The sequence below is a fragment of the Anolis sagrei genome, chromosome 6 (assembly GCF_037176765.1).
Source record: "Anolis sagrei isolate rAnoSag1 chromosome 6, rAnoSag1.mat, whole genome shotgun sequence".
Lineage (NCBI taxonomy): Eukaryota > Metazoa > Chordata > Lepidosauria > Squamata > Dactyloidae > Anolis > Anolis sagrei.
The window spans coordinates 59,812,655-59,829,760 of NC_090026.1; the positions used below are offsets into that span (position 1 = coordinate 59,812,655).

At 38.9% G+C, this 17,106-nt stretch overlaps 1 protein-coding gene across 3 annotated transcripts in view; it reads right to left on the reverse strand.

Annotated features, from left to right (window-relative positions):
- The window catches only part of PLEKHG4B (pleckstrin homology and RhoGEF domain containing G4B), an 82,581-nt gene extending 66,195 nt beyond the window's left edge, over positions 1 to 16,386 (reverse strand). For all 3 annotated transcript variants that reach the window (XM_060781468.2, XM_060781467.2, XM_060781466.2), the window contains exon 1: positions 16,039 to 16,386. In XM_060781468.2, coding sequence (XP_060637451.2) covers positions 16,039 to 16,095 — 57 coding nt within the window. In that variant the 5' untranslated portion in view covers positions 16,096 to 16,386. The remainder of the gene's footprint in view (positions 1 to 16,038) is intronic.
- Between the last annotated feature and the right edge of the window lie 720 nt (positions 16,387 to 17,106).

A 17,106-nucleotide genomic window follows, 5' to 3' on the forward strand; every position in this document is an offset into this window, starting at 1 on the left:
CAACATCAAAGGCATGTCAGCTGCCAAAGAACAGCTTCCCTATGAACTATGCTGAGATAAGAAATGTGATGTGTTATGTGTCCAAGAAACACACAGGGATAAACAACAGAAATGACCAAAAGTTCCTTAGTAGCAGAAAGACCACATGAGCTGTATGGAAGCACTGTCTTTGTAAAGCCAGGCCTCCAAGTCAGCAGTGCTCATAGCACTGAAGAAAATAATATAGAGCTTAATTACATCATGATTACCTCTGTGTACAAGCCCCCAAATGAAGACTTTTGTTTCTCCTCTCCTGTTGTGGTTCTGCCTGTGATTGTTTCATTGCCTGAGATTTCAGGGGATGGTGCTCAAGGTTCTGCAGTTCCACAGGGGTCTAGAAATGGGAATTGTGGGTAGGAGAGTAATGTTAGTCATGATGGAAGCTGAGGATTCTGGGATGGCCAAGCCTGCGATAGATGTTCTAGTTGATGTTTCAGTACAGGCAGAGAAAGAGCCTGTGTTAGCTTTCCCAAGAGAGTCAAGGTCGGAATGTGAAAAGAATGTGCTAATTGGGGATTCAGAAGAAGATGACTCCTTCAAGGTAGATATACGTCAGATCTGTCAACAAAGACAGATGGCTGAGGGGAGACCTCGCTCTCAAAGATTAATAGACAAAAAGAAACCTCCCGAATCTTCCCAAGGGAAAAAGCATAGCTTTTTGAGTATATATGAGGGATGATTGAGGCTGATTCCTCAGAGGAATCAAGGTTCGGGTTTAAGGGCTATATGGCTATGTTCTAGAAGCATTCTCTCCTGATGTTTCGCTAGCATCTATGGCAAGTATCCGTCGTCTTGTTCTTTTTTGTGATTTCTTTTGTGACATTTAACATTTGCCTTGGTTCTATTATGATATCTTTAAGGCCCTGCTGAATTCTGATTTCAGTTTGACAAAAATTTCTTAAATCCCAATATCACTTACAAAATCTGTAATTGAGACATCTTTAGGTGTTTTTCATAAGCTTGGAACTTCCTCTGCTCACCTGCTGTCCTTTTACCTGCTTATTCAGAGTGCCTTGCTCATGATTCCCAACTGGTGAGCCTTACACCAACAGGTGATCCAATTTCACCCAGCATCTGCTCTTTTGACCCTTTTAAATTATACATGAACTGATGAAAGCTCAACATTTTTGAAACTTGCAAATAACAGACAAGTTCCATTAATTTGATGAAGGGTTCACATTCTCTGTAAGTAAGCCTTGGGACTAAAGAAAAACTGAGGAAAAAATGAGGAAAGATCAGGTCTCTCGCTGAATTAATTACATATGCCTGTATTTTACATGCTTCAAAACAGCAAATGTCAAATAATGAGTTAGCAAAAACTGGGGGTTGCCTGTATACTTAATTTACATTGGCAGGAAGGCGATCACATGATGATGATGATGATGATGATGATGATGATGATGATGATGATGATGATGATTGGAAAGTGGTTTGGAAAGTGTCGTATTTCTCTTGTCTTCGGTTACTTTAATAGTCGGCTTCTTATCGATGATCCTTTCAGTTTCATTCATAAATTTCTTTATTTTCTTTTTTTATGAATTCCAAAAAGCCTTTCCAGTCAGTTCTATGAGGTTTTACATTATTTTGTGATTTTTTGGGGTGTGAGTATATTCATATTCACGATATCCATTGTTTTTAAGATCCATTGCTCCACTGTGGGTATTTCGTTAGACCTCCATACTCTGGCTAAAATAATTCTAGCAGTTGTCGAGAGATAAAAGAAAATCTTTTCTGAGTTTTTGTCTATTTTAAAGTCTATAATCCCTAGTAGCATGGATTCTGGTTTTAATTCAAATTTTATATTCAGGATTAGTTTAATCCTCTTATATATTTCATGCCAGAAATTCTTTACTCTCCTACATTCCCACCACATGTGGATAAAATTACCTTTATGCTTTCTGCATTTCTAGCATTCATCTTTAGTTTGTTAATCTTCAATAGTGTTTCTGGTGTTAAATACCACCTGTAGAATATTTTATACCAGTTCTCTTTGAGCTCTGTTGCGTAAGTATATTTTAGTTTTCTAAGCCAGATTTCTTTCCACTCTGACATATAGATTACCTATGTCCCTGGATGATTTTATCATATTTTCTTTCACTTGTTCGGTTTCTGTAGACCAAATTAATAGTTGCTGGTTTATTTTTAAAATTAATTTTGTATCTATTTTCACTATCTTGTCCCAGAATGTGTCTCTTGTCTCAAATTCTGTTTTGTTGTCTATTTTGAAATTTTCTTTAATCTACTGGTATTGGAACCAAGAAATAGACGGGTCAATTTGTTTTGATTCTTCTTGAGATTTAAGTGTTGTCTCTTGTGTATCGAATTTTAATAATTGGCTGTATATTCTGATGTAGAAGTATGATGTTTACATTATAAAATGTGATTTATCTTTGAGGTAGAACATTTCCAGATCACTCAAATATATTTCTGGGTCAACATACTACTAAAAGTTTTGCCTGGCTTTGAACATCAGTCTTTAGTAGAATGGCATATTCCATCATTATTGCCTGTTGTCATAATTTCCCCTTTTGCAAAACCATGACAGGTGAAACTGGAATGTCTTTGGAATGTTTTCCTTGGACCCACAGGAAACAATAGTGTTTCACTCTGGGAATCCCTCCACATTTTCCCCTCAAAATGCTCAATTTCTGTGCTATGATGAAATCTACAGAGCACTTAACTGGCTGTAATACAATTCAGATTTACCTCCACTCTACTAATCAGATATGCATTCCACAGGCTAAATTAATTCCCAGTCACTTGAGTGCATTGTACATTGAAAGTATGATACAGTACTGACAATAAACTAAGCATAGGTCATAAAGAAGCCAGGATTTCTCTTTTTAAATGATTATTTAAAGGTTTATTCGGTTTATAACAATTTGGTATAGGTGATGTAGAAAAAATGACATGACAGCCACCTGGAATACTGTGTCCAATTCTGGACACCATAATCAAAAGAGATATTGATAAGCTGGAAGGTGTCCAGAGGAGGGCAACTAAAATGATTAAATATCTGGAGAACAAGCTCTATGAGCGGTTTAAAAAGCTGGGAATGTTCAACCTGCAGAAAAGAAAGCTGAGAAAACAGATGATCACCACGTTGAAATAAGACTGTCATAAGGAAAAGAGAACAGGCTTGTTTTCCGCTGCTCTGGAGACTAGGACCTAGAGCAGTGGTTCTCAACCTGTGGGTCCCCAGGTGTTTTGGCCTACAACTCTCAGGAATCCCAGCCAGTTTACCAGCTGTTAGGATTTCTGGGAATTGAAGTCCAAAAACATCTGGGGACCCCAGGTTGAGAACCACTGACCTAGAGCAATGGGTTCCAATTAAAAGAAAGGAGATTCCACCTGAACACTAAGAAGAAATTCCTGGCAATGATAACTGTTCAACAGTTCTGTTCAACACTCTGCCTTGGAGTGTGATAGAAGCTTTTCCCTTCAAGACTTTTAAACGAGCTGGATGGCCAACTGTCAGGGAAGTTTTGATTGTGCTTTTTCTGCATGGCAGGGGGTTGGACTAGATCAGTGGTTCCCAACCTTTTTTGGATCATGACCCCATTTTATAGAGGCAAAGGGCCCGTGACCCTGATACATTAAAAATAGGTGACCAGCAACCCCGATGCATTAAAAACTAGGGCTGTTGGTGTTGCTTACAGTGACAACTATGTGTCTGCACCCTACAGCACTACTTGGCTCATGGTAGATTGCTTTTAGCTGGGTGCTTGAGTGGCCAAAGGAGAAAAATAACACAATGTGCTGGGCATCAGATTCCTGGAAGCAGGATAATTTGAGTCATTTTGAGATACAATTTATTATATTTTGCCGAATTTGCTGGTATTGAAAAAAAGCCTTGATGCCCACAAGAAACAAGGGCAGGTGTTCAGAATGCCTGTATCACTAAAAATCGACCAATCACAAGCCAAGCAGTGCCCACATTCTGTAACTCCAATCACCAACTTGTGCATAAACCCGGACCTCACAACAAGCTAACCTGATGAATGAAAGATCATTCCATGTTTACACAAACAAATCTCTGTGCAGGAAGCAATAACGTGGTTTTATTTTTCCTTTGTAAAATTTTCACAGCTCACAAGTGACCAACAACCCCACTTAAAACCCATGAGTTGGGAACCACTGAACCAAATGGCCCATGTAGTGTCTTCCAACTCTATTAGTCTATGAATAAAAAGGTTTTAGCTTGCTACTTAAAGGACCACAAGGAGGGGGCCATTCTAGGCTCCCTAGAAAGGATAGTTCCAGAGTTTAAAGGCAATCACCAAAAAGGTCCTCTCTCTCTCATATTTCCACTACTTGTGCTTGCGATGGTACTCGGTAAACTCATCCAGAATCAGGTCCTGGATAGCACTTTTCCCATTTACTGACCAGGCATTCAACAGTAACATTTTCAACCAAGGGGGACAATCACCTCATTACCCAGGCGATCCAATCCGAGACAGCTTTGGGGGCAACAAGCACTCTGTTCTGCTCCCCACTTTGATGACACTTTGTTTCCTCCATATATTCCTTTACTCTGTATGACTTCAATGGCTGCCTCATGGATCTGTGCACCCTCTCTCCTCTAGGAAACATACATCTCAGTTCTGCAAGGGCTAGCAGAGTACACTGATGAAACGCTGAAGTCCAAAGTTCGAGCCAGTAGCAACAAGAGGCAGCCTACTTTTTGTACTGGGGAATGTAAACAAATCCCACCCAAATTTCAGGTTTTTCAGTGTATATCTGAGAAAATTGTGTTTTTTGGATTGACTAACTACAATATTTTTGTCATGTACAGCATGAGGTAGTGGTTTGAGTGTTGGAGTAGTATTCTCAAGAGTTTGAATCCCTAATAGGTCATATAAATCCACTTGAACAAGTAATTCTCTCTCAGCCTCAGAGGATGACAAAGCAAACATCCTCTGAACAAATCTTGCCAAGAACCCACGACAGGGTTGCCGTAAATCAGAAACTACTTGAAAGCATATAATAACAAGTACATAGACAGCACTAATCCATTTTGCCCTGCTGTAGACAAACTAGTTGATTTAACAAACACAGTATGAATGTAATGGGCAACAGAGCCATTTAGATGTTTTCAAAGCGCGTGGCATGTTTATTCCTTTTACTGACCCAACCCCCAATCAAGGCTCTGAAGACTAACAACAATAACAACAACAATAATAATAAACTTTATTTATACCCCGCCACCATCTCCCCAGTGGGGACTCGGAGCGGCTTACATGGGACCAAGCTCAGATAACATATTACAGCGGAATAAAACAAAAAAACATAAACAAACAACACCATCAAATAATGAGTTAACAAAAACTGGGGGTTGCCTGTATAATTAATTTACATTGGCAGGAAGGCAGTCACTGATGAATATCTACTACTTCAGACTGTAAAGAAGCTAATATGACCAAATACTGTTTCGTGTCACCTTCGAGGGATATAGACAGAAAACCAAGAGTCAAATCAGTTAGTCTAATTTAAAACACATACACACACACATTGGGGAAAGATCCTATTCATGAATTATTTGCATCATGTCACAGAAAAATCCTACAAATCACTACACCTTGAGGAAATGTCAGGAAAAATAAAAATACTCTATTTCTTGAATTCTAAGATACACATTTTTCCTATATAAACATTTCTAAAAATGGGGTGCATCTTAGAATCAGATGTGTATCTTATGTATTTTTGTTGGTGATCGTATATTGTACAATCAATGGCACTTTACAATTGAAGAAATACGGTAAGATGATTAGCTATGCATTCTGCCTAACTGCAGCCAGTTCATTAATTTGTTGCAGGTTATTCTCTACCACCACCACCACCACCCCCAACTTCTAAGTAACCAAACTCTTGGATTTTAAAACTTCCTTTATTATCCACAAGGGCTTTTTCCTCCAATTTGGATAAATCCAAAGAGAAGCTCTTGGCATCAACACAAGCAATTTCCTCTACAAAGATAAAGCCCACATCCGCTTTGGAAATCCCCACGCATGCCAGAACATTGTCCCTGAAGGAACATTTCTAAAAACTCTACATGGAAACTCATCTGTCTCCTTGTGAATAAGAATCAGTACCATGAGTGTATGTGTCTGCAGAGATTTCTAATAGAAGCAGGTTTGACATTATTTATTTTGGTGCATACCAAAGTCAGGAAACACCTGTCAGTTTTCGTTTGTTGTCTTAGAGGTCAGGCTCCTTTTATGACTTGTGCCACAGAGCATAATAACCAAGGGCATGGTGAATCATTCACAAAACATACAGCATCCTGACTGGGGATTCCCAGGCTGCCACCTGTGAAGCTCCCTGACATTCCCCAAGAAAATGAAAAGAGTCTAGAAGAACAAATACCTAAAAGGACAGGCAAAACTAAAAAAATCTTGGCAATTTTCTCAGAATTTAAGATTTATTTGCAATTAAATGTTATGCTGTAATACTGCAGGTATTGCATACATTACTGGCTCCAATTCTTGACTCAAAAGATAAAGGTTAATGTTAGGTATGAAGCATTTTGTACTCACACATATAACTGAAATACAGGATACACCTCAGGAAGTATTACAAGAGTCCTTGGACTATGAATAACCACCATATAAGGCTTACCTACAAAAGTAGGACAGTGGCATTTTTTCTAATTTTCTATGGACACACTTTCTGTAAAGATGTGAGGAGATCCTGATCCAGTACTATGAGAAGATACTTTCATAAAGGTGCTCATCTGAGTTAACACCTTGAACACACTTCCCAGTCATTATTAATGACTTAGATGAAGGGTTAAAAGGTTTGCAGGCGACACCAAATTGGGAGGGATAGCCAATACTCCACAAGACAGGAGCAGGATACAAAACGATCTTGACAGATTAGAGAGATGGGCCAAAACTAACAAAATGAACTTCAGGGACAAATGCAAGATACTCCACTTAGGCAGAAAAAATGAAATGCAAAGATACAGAATGGGGGATGCCTGGCTCGAGAGCAGTACGTGTGAAAAAGATCTTGGAGTCCTCGTGGACAACAAGTTAAACATGAACCAACAATATGATGTGGCGGCAAAAAAAGCCAATGGGATTTTGGCCTGCATCAATAGGAGTATAGTGTCTAGATCTAGGGAAGTAATGCTACCCCTCTATTCCGCCTTGGTTAGACCACACCTGGAATACTGGGCACCACAATTGAAGAGAGATATTGACAAGCTGGAATATGTCCAGAGGGCGACTAAAATGATCAAGGGTCTGGAGAACAAGCCCTATGAGGAGCAACTAAAGGAGTTGGACATGTTTATCCTGAAGAAGAGAAGACTGAGAGGAGATATGATAGCCATGTATAAATATGTGAGAGGAAGTCATAGAGAAGAGGGAGCAAGCCTGTTCATTGCTTCCCTGGAGACTAGGACACAGAACAATGGCTTCAAACTACAAGAAAGAAGATTCCATCTGAACACGAGGAAGAACTTCCTGACTGTGAGAGCCGTTCAGCAGTGGAACTCTCTGCCCCAGAGTGTGGTGGAGGCTCCTTCTTTAGAAGCTTTTAAACAGAGGCTGGATGGCCATCTGTCAGGGGTGATTTGAATGCAATATTCCTGCTTCTTGGCAGGGGGTTGGGCTGGATAGCCCATGAGGTCTCTTCCAACTCTATGATTCTATGATTCACTGAGACCACAGGTTATCTTTGATGACTTTCACCTACTTGTTAATCCTTCAACTTATTACTAGGTAGGAAAATAGTTTTACAGTCCTCAAGACTGCTACTGATTTCCCCAACTACTTCACAAAGGGATACAAACAATATCAAATTAACTAAGATGTTTGTCTCTTAACCATAAATATGAATAGGGATTAAATATCTCTTAGCTAAAATGCATGAGACCAGAAGTGTTTGGTATTTTGAAATGTCTATATTTGCATGCATATATATATATCACATATGCCATATTTACTCGAGTCTTAATGTTCACCTTTTTTTTGGGCGGAGTGTGAGGCTTCCAGATGGCCTCATTCATGCTGTTGGCCTCCCTGCACCATTGGGTGCATTACATTTGATTGCAAATCCATTTTTTTGTAATGTGCTTCTACAAAATTACATTTGATGGTGCGTTATACTCGAGTAAATATGGTATATATGCAATATCCTAGAGATAGAATCTGTCTAAATGTGACGTTCATATATGTTTCATATACACCATAGCTAGGATGCAATTTTATATGTATTTTGTGCATGAAATCATCAGATTATCAGAAAGCAAATGTGCCACTATTTCAGACATCCATGTAGATACTTTTGGATTTGAGAGTATTTCAAATTTTGAGTAGCAAATGCTCAACCTGCACATACTTCCCAATGGGAAATGGGAAGAGATTTTAGAAGGTGCAATCCAAACTACCTGGAAGGTTCCCCACCAGTGCCAAAAATGAATTACTACAGAGAGAGTCATCTTCCTAAATAACAATAACAATGAGAGAAGCTGTCAAAAGTCAAGTCACCCCAGCAAGTTTCTAGTTTTAAAGGATGCAGCTGGACATTCTTAACTTTGCTTTTAATGGTATCATAAGCAACACAGGCTTAAATATAAGACAGGGTAGGGAAGCTGCAAAAGGTGTCTTACTACCATCATCAAGGGCTTCCTTGATCCTTAGAATTTGATACTAAAAGCTGCTGAAGTATGCGAGACAAATAATCCCCTGAAGGATTAAAATCTACAGGGCTCATCAGGAAGAGCTGGAAGAGGCTTCCTCACAGACACATCCTGCGGAAACAGCTTCTCTACCTGAAATAGCTGCAATCCACAGAATAAAAACAACCAGACTCTTTTATATATTTACCACTGCAAGCAATAATAGAGCAGATGGAGATTTGGTGGAACTGAACCTTTCGCTATTGGAAAAGATGTCAAAAAGTCATGCTGTAATCTTTAAAAGAGAAACTTAGGTTTTCTGCTAAGACCGTAGAGTTGAACAAGACTGTTGCACTTAGATGCATTCAGATCCATGTCTGCAAAACTAGGAAGCCAAGAATGGGATGGGAATAGGATTTGCCCAGTGCAATTTTAATGGTTAACCAAAACAAAACTGATCGCTCTTGGTGGTGCTGTACGTGTTCCCTCGTCTATTGAAGGGCAAGGTAAACACCAATAAATGTGTCTGTGGTCCTTTGTCATTTACTTTAGTTCAGTTTCAGTGTTCACATCATTGAAAGCTCCAAGGGGCACAATGACTCTACTTGTGTACAGCATGCTCATTGATGTAGACATGTAGTTCTACCACAGAGTATAGGGTAGCACAGAGAGGAGAGAATGTGATAAAGAGGGTGGTAACAATGGGCACATCCCTGTCTTCCTCCACAATACTAGTCATATACAGGCATACACCAGTTAACAAAGCTTCTGACAAAGAAGCTCCATTTTACAAAGTCTTTTTGTGGGAACATAGCCCAGTTCTTCTATTTTCTATCCAGAAGGAGAGCTTTGTTTTGTTTTTTTGTGGTAGCGGGGTGGGTTGTTGCACTATTAGCATTGGGAGGATGATGGAGGAGGGCTAAAGAAAGATAACATTTATTTATTTACTGCATTTATATCCCATCCTTCTCATCCTGAAAGGGACTCAGGGCAGCTTACAAAAAAAGAACAATTCTACACATTTACATACATAGGACAGAACAAAACATATACATTAAAATCAATAATTAAAACACATAAACTTTCTGTGTTGGGCTCCAACAATATGTCTGCAATAAACAATAAAGATTGAAATAGGAAATAATTTGATTCTATTCTAGAGATGCATCTACAATGCTATTTATTTACGACAAATAAATGGAGTCCTGGGGTTTGTAGTTTGGTGAGGCTTCAAACATCTTTGTCAGAGAAGGCTAAAAACCTTGTAAGACTACAACTCCCTTGATTGCATGGCTATTAAAGTAATCTCAAACTGTATTAATTCTACAGTGCAGATGAACCCTGGGTGATTTTAATGTAGTTGCTTACAAACAGGGTGCGGCAGCATAACTTCCTTTTTTGAAATGTGCGCCATTCAGTTGGTTGAAGACGTAGCTAGTGATCTTGTTCGAGAGACGGGAATATAAAGTTTTGTCTTGAGACAGTCCAGTCGCCATCATGCGTTGTAACAGTGAGGAGCGTGCTTTTGCCGCTGAGGCCTACTTTTCGAGCGGATTTGGAGTGGCTGGCCCGCTCTCCATATTTGGCCCCTTGTGATTTTTTTTCTATGGTTTTCTTTGAAATCCCGTGTTTATGTGAACCATCCAAGATTTGAAGACCAACATCCAGGAAGAAATTGCCAACATAACGCCTGCTATGCTGGCAAGAGTCATGACAAACGCCAGAAATCGGTTTACTCAGTGAATGGAGAACGGGGGATGTCACCTACCTAATTTGATCTTCAAAACTACGTAAAACAAAACTTTAGGTATGCGCCTACATTATAAAAAAAATCTGATTCATACAATGGGTTTTATTAAGTTTTGGGGAAAAAATGAAGTTATTCTGCTGCACCCTGTATAATGAGCAAGGTAAACAGCTGCCTCCAAAATCACCCACTGGAAATGTGCAAGGAGCAAAAAGAAAAGGGAATAGTAGACTAACTTGCTTTACCAGCCACCCCAACATGTTGAAAAAGCAAAGAGCTATAAATTTTTCCACAAAATGGAAATCATAAGACTGGAGGCTGATGTAAGAAAGAAAAATCATCACAGGGTGTATTTTGGAAGAAGTTTTCAAGTGGTTTTTGTAAAATTTAAAATGTTTTGCTTACTAATGCAAGGTTCACCTGACCTTTCACCAAATGTTAGTTTTAGATTAAGAACTTAGAATCATAGAATCAAAGACTTGGAAGAGACCTCATGGGCCATCCAGTCCAGTCCCCTGCCAAGGAGCAGGAATATTGCATTCAAATCACCCCTGACAGATGGCCATCCAGCCTCTGTTTAAAAGCCTCCAAAGAAGGAGCCTCCACCACACTCCGGGGCAGAGAGTTCCACTGCCGAACGGCTCTCACAGACAGGACACTCTTCCTTATGTTGAGATGGAATCTCCTTTCTTGTAGTTTGAAGCCATTGTTCCACGTCCTAGTATGCAAGGAAGCAGAAAACAAGCTTGCTCCCTCCTCCCTGTGGCTTCCTCTCTCATATTTATACATGGCTATCATATCTCCTCTCAGCCTTCTCTTCTTCAGGCTAAACATGCCCAGCTCCTTAAGCCGCTCCTCATAGGGCTTGTTCTCCAGACCCTTTATCATTTTAGTCGTCCTCCTCTGGACACATTCCAGCTTGTCAATATCTCCCTTGAATTGTGGTGCCCAGAATTGGACACAATTTTCCAGGTGTAGTCTAACCAAAGCAGAATAGAGGGGTAGCATTACTTCCCTAGATCTAGACACTATGCTCCTATTGATGCAGGCCAAAATCCCATTGGCTTTTTTTGCCGCCACAACACATTGTTGGCTCATGTTTAACTTGTTGTCCACAAGGACTCCAAGATCTTTTTCACACGTACTGCTCTCAAGCCTGGCATCCCCCATTCTGTATCTTTGCATTTCGTTTTTCCTGCCTAAGTGGAGTATCTTGCATTTGTCACTGTTGAACTTCATTTTGTTAGTTTTGGCCCATCTCTCTAATCTGTCAAGATCGTTTTGAATCTTGCTCCTGTCCTCTGGAGTATTGGCTATCCCTCCCAATTTGGTGTCGTCTGCAAACTTGATGATCCTGCCTTCTAGCCCTTCATCTAAGTCATTAATAAAGATGTTGAACAGGACTTGGCTGAACTTGTTGAATTGCTCTTCTTTTTGTGCTGTAGAACGTATACCTGTTCTTTCCATATTATTTCTAACACTGCTATCAATGTTTCTGTTAAAAAAGTAAAGCTCAGGAACACATCTACTTTTATTAACTGAGATAAAGCACTACTTCAAAGAAAGGCTACTACCAGCAGACATTTTTATTCCTGTGAGGAAAAAAGATTTCTTAAGTAACAATGATTGTTTTCTAGCACTTATCCCAAAGAGCTAAGGAGCTCTTTGTTACCACTGTTGGGAACTGAATGTTGGATTGGAGCGACCCAGAAAACCACATTCTTAATTTGGTTCCCGATCTGAAAAGGATGTAACTGCCGAAGTATCTGCTTATATGACATTAAGAATCAATGTGGCACTTTTCATGATGTGAAAAGAAGAATGTTTGGCAGTCTAGCTCTCTATTCACTGAAGTGTGTTCCTTTTAAACTTTTGCCACAATAACCTAGTGATGAAAAAGATAGGCACAATCAAATACCAACTATCATGAATGCTATGGGAAGGGCCAGCACAGTAATAAGCTGAACCCTTAAAAAATCCAACTTGATAGGCCAAACAACTGACCTGAAAAGTTCAATTACTGTGGATTAGCAGTACATGCTCAGGCAGCAAAGGCAAGGGAACTCTGTACCTGTTCAGAGGTTCAGCGATTCATATTATTTTCTTCTTTTAAAAAAATCCATGGCAAAAAAGAAAAATAACAAATAGTTAAAAGAAACAGGTTTTTTTTCTCTAATTGCATCAAAGCATATTCAGACTTCAGCTTTAATCTTAGCAAGCTCAGGGATGAAAAACCTGCTTTTTACAAAAAGAAAGAAAGAAAGAAAGAAAGAAAGAAAAGGAAGATCTACATTCTATGTTTTGTATCAAATTCCAAACAGTCAAAGTAGGAAAACTGAAAGAAAGTATTTAGGGAACATATTGGAAGGCGCAGCGGATCATGTCCATGGACTTCCAAACATATTTTCTCTATCTCAGTCTCAATCTCATTCTCTCACACACATACTAGCTGGGATGTCTCACAGTTGTCATGGTGGCAGATGACTATTATAAAAGCATGCGTGCACACATAACCACTGTCCTTGCAATACCATCACCCATGAAACAACTGGCAGCATCAACCTCAGCCCAGAAGAGCTGGTCAACTGGCAGCCACTCCACAGATGGCTTGGGAGCCCAGTTGGGCTTGCACTGGTTGTCTTCAGCTGCTAGTGCATGAAGGCCTAACTACATTCTAGCACATTAGTGAGTACAGGAGGAAGCAGCAGAGGATGGGTTAATGGAAGAGTGAGTAAGCAGCAGGCAGCCATTCCCGCCTTTTCTAGCCTAATTATCGGCTTTCTTTGTGTGGTTGTTGGGCAGGTCATGTTATAACACTCCAGTTTTTAATGATACACCTTCACCTATGCATGAGTAATATGTTGGAATTCTTCTCCAATCTGTCTTCACAAATATACACCTTACAGTGTTTGGTTAAAAAATAAATGTAAAGCCCAATAATCTAAGTCACAGGTCCTCAGAAATCTCCTGGTGTGCAAAGGCGCCATTTACTTGGCTTTGTTAGTGAATCCTTTGTTGTCCTTCTGTGATCCCTTCAGGGGACTATGTGGGAGAGTTTTCCAACAAGTGTAGAGCCCAGCTAAATTCTGTATTGTTTTGTTAATGAAGCGTAGGGAATCTAGTTTGTCAAAAGGGGGTTTCAGTTTTCAGAGACGAGAAGAGGTCATCATACTAGGGGGAGATTATTTCTCCAACCTGTACTTAGACACAACCTGATCAGTAACATACTTATTCTTCAGAATAGAAAGGGCTTTTTCATAAGGAACAGCATCAAACATTTGGCCTCTTTAGGATAATACAGCTCCATAATACCAGAGTGCATTTTTTAAAGTTTGAAGTTTAAAGAAATTCTCAGATGGCAATAAATGGTAAATCTGAAAGGACACAGGGTAGATTTAATACATAAGCACAAAGTTAACTCATGTTTAAATTATGACTTTTCAGAAGAGGGATCATTCAAACATTTTAAATACAGTACAGAAATAACACGATGTAACATGATTTTTGTTCTTGAGTTATAAATGACATTTCCTAATTGGTTCTGCCATAAAAACATGGAAAAGATTTATTAAAGTACAAAAATTTATTAAATAGTTTTTCGATGAATATCTCATAGAGTCTTAACCAATTCAACATAGTTTGTGGCAGCCACGAAAACTATATTTCTGGTGTCTAACAATTCTTTTCAAAGTAAATGCTAGGCCTGGGCAATCCATGGTTCTAAATGGTTCTAAAGTACTTACAAAACGAAAGTTCTGGTGGTGAAAGTTTCAGAACTCTAACAAAACTTTCAAAATTTTATTATTATTTTATTACTGGGGATTTTTATGATAAAACCAATTAGGAACTGCCAATTATAATGAAATTTTGAGAGTTTTGTTAGAGTTCTGAAATTTTCACCACCAGAACTTTAGTTTTGTAAGTACTTTAGAGCCATTTAGAACCATGCATTTATTAAATACCACACAATTAAACAGGAAATAGCACTTTCAAACCAGGAACATTTTTTTTCAAATTGTGTTATAGTGTAATCTAAAGGACATAGCAGATAATATTAAAACTATAACAATACCAGATGCCAAAATCCCCAGAACGTGTCTGATCTTAGAAGTTAAGCAGGGTCAGTTCTGGTTAGTATTTGGATAGATCACTGCCAATGAATACCAGGCACTCTAAGCTACATTTCTGAAAAAGGACTGCAAAACTACTTCCAAGTACTCCTTGCCCAAGAAAATCTTATGAAAAATGCATATGGCACCATAGCTCAACAGGCAACTTGAATGCATACACCCCCATACAGAGGAAAATAACTATGAACTGATTTGATCAAAGCACAAACATTTTGAATAAAAGGATTACAATACATTATATTAAACCAAGAGTTAGAAATCAGATCAAATAAAACCGAAAGGCATCTATAAAAGTAATCACACTTCACAAGCATATCAGGAGGTATTGAGGAACATATTTAATTATTTGTCAAGTGCATTCTTCTATCAATTAGATTTCTCTAATAAGCTCAATTAAATGCAAACACTGAAAACAAGATGGAAAAAATCAGGGCTACGCTTATCACTAGGCAGAGTAAAGTGGCTGATTCTGTCTTGCTCCCAGAAAGATGTCTATGGGATTTTCTGTCTCAGGTATCAATATAACTGGGTCAGCCTTTGTACTATGCACAAGGAAGGAGGGCAGGAACTGCTGCTTTGCCTCAGGCAACAAAATGTGTTGGACTAGCCCTAATTTCCATACATGGGCAGTTCAAATCAAAGAAACAGAGAGCACACAAAGCCTTCCTGTGGCATTAACACCTCTGAATTAAGATTGCAGGGCTAAATATTTGGTATCCTGTCCCGTACTATCACAGTCAATCTTACAGTTTTATGAATAAACAATGATGTTTACTTTTCCCAACCATCACTATTCCAATCAATACCTTCTCCTATTCGAAAGTATTTGACTCTTTCAAATGAAATGAATATGCAAAACATTGTCAGTATTTTGCACACTGTCTCAAACCATTCATTCTTAATATGGTGTCAAAACAATGCAACTCCACAGAAATACAGAAAAACAAATAAGCCTATGGGGGGGGGGAGCAGCTTCAACACTCTTCCTTTTTTAAAAAGTTGAGTTTAAATTACCAGTTCAAAGCCTTGTTAACAATTTGCATAAGATTAGAAAAGTACTTTGCTAACTTTCCATCTGCCATTCCAGTACACTAAGGCCAATACTGACACAATTTAGTGGACATTCCTACATAAAAAACATTCTTACATATTGTACAGAAATTGCCATCTATTCCACAAAGAAAAATTATATAATTACCTGGTTAGAATAAATGGGAAAATACAATTACTCAGTAACAAGTTATCAGGTTTCTAAATCTTCAACAGGTTTTCTCCAGTTCATAAAATATGAACTTATTGCCAAAATTCAGTCTTTAAATTGCTGTTTATACAACAGGGCAGATTTTTGTTTAATGGTAACACAAACATGAAACTTTTAATTACATTTGCAAACAACTGGTAACAAAAATCTTATTGGATAGTTTTTTTTAAAGTACATATAAGGACTTATGTTACCTTGTGGGCTTTTTGCATTGCTGTTTTTGCATGGCACATACCTTTATGCTCAGATAATTACCACCTTTTGTCTGAGGAGCGGCAGCTTGATGATTCATAATGACACCTCCTCTGTGCAGATTTCAGTTCAAAAATACAAGTCCATAAAATCAACTGTGTCAAGACAATGCAGACTGTAACACAAGCTCATGCCTCCCTAATAATTTCACTTGGCGTGTCTGCCAGTTTCCCTTCACCCTTTTTGCGTGTGAATTCCATGTCCTCCCAAAATGTTCTCAGGAAGTTTTCTGCCCTGCCAGTTGCACACTTAACAGACCGTGAGAACAGACTGAAGAGTCCAATTCCAAAGAGCCTGGACTGGTCTCCTATTGCTTCATTATGCATACTGATGTAACTTCCTTTGCCCAGGATTGGGAGGGCGAGAAGGGAGAAAGGGGGGGGGGAGAGAAAGAGAGAGAGAACAAACAAAATTACCTCTAGCAGAAGAACAAAGCAGCTCTGCAGGGAGCGAAAGAATCCCCCACACACTCCTGGTTTCATAGACAAAACAACACTCCAGGATACTCTGCTAGAAGATAAAACTTGCAAATTTTTCCTCATAGCAGACAGACAAACTTTTACAGTATTCAGTGGTTTATAAGTTAATTCTCCTCCAGCTAAAAAAAATGTGATTTATGGAAGCTTTATCACAGCTACAAGAGTCAGGAAGCATTCCAAATTAATTCCCAGATTGCTAAACACACTATCCTTTAAATACATCTTTATTAATTACTTAGATGAAGGGTTAGAAGGCAGGCTCATCAAGTTTGCAGACGACACCAAATTGGGAGGGATAGCCAATACTCCAGAGGACAGGAGCAGGATTCAAAACAATCTTGACAGATTAGAGAGATGGGCCAAAACTAACAAAATGAAGTTCAACAGTGACAAATGCAAGATACTCCACTTTGGCAGGAAAAACGAAATGCAAAGATACAGAATGGGGGATGCCTGGCTCGAGAGCAGTACGTGTGAAAAAGATCTTGGAGTCCTCGTGGACAACAAGTTAAACATGAGCCAACAATGTGATGTGGCGGCAAAAAAAGCCAATGGGATTTTGGCCTGCATCA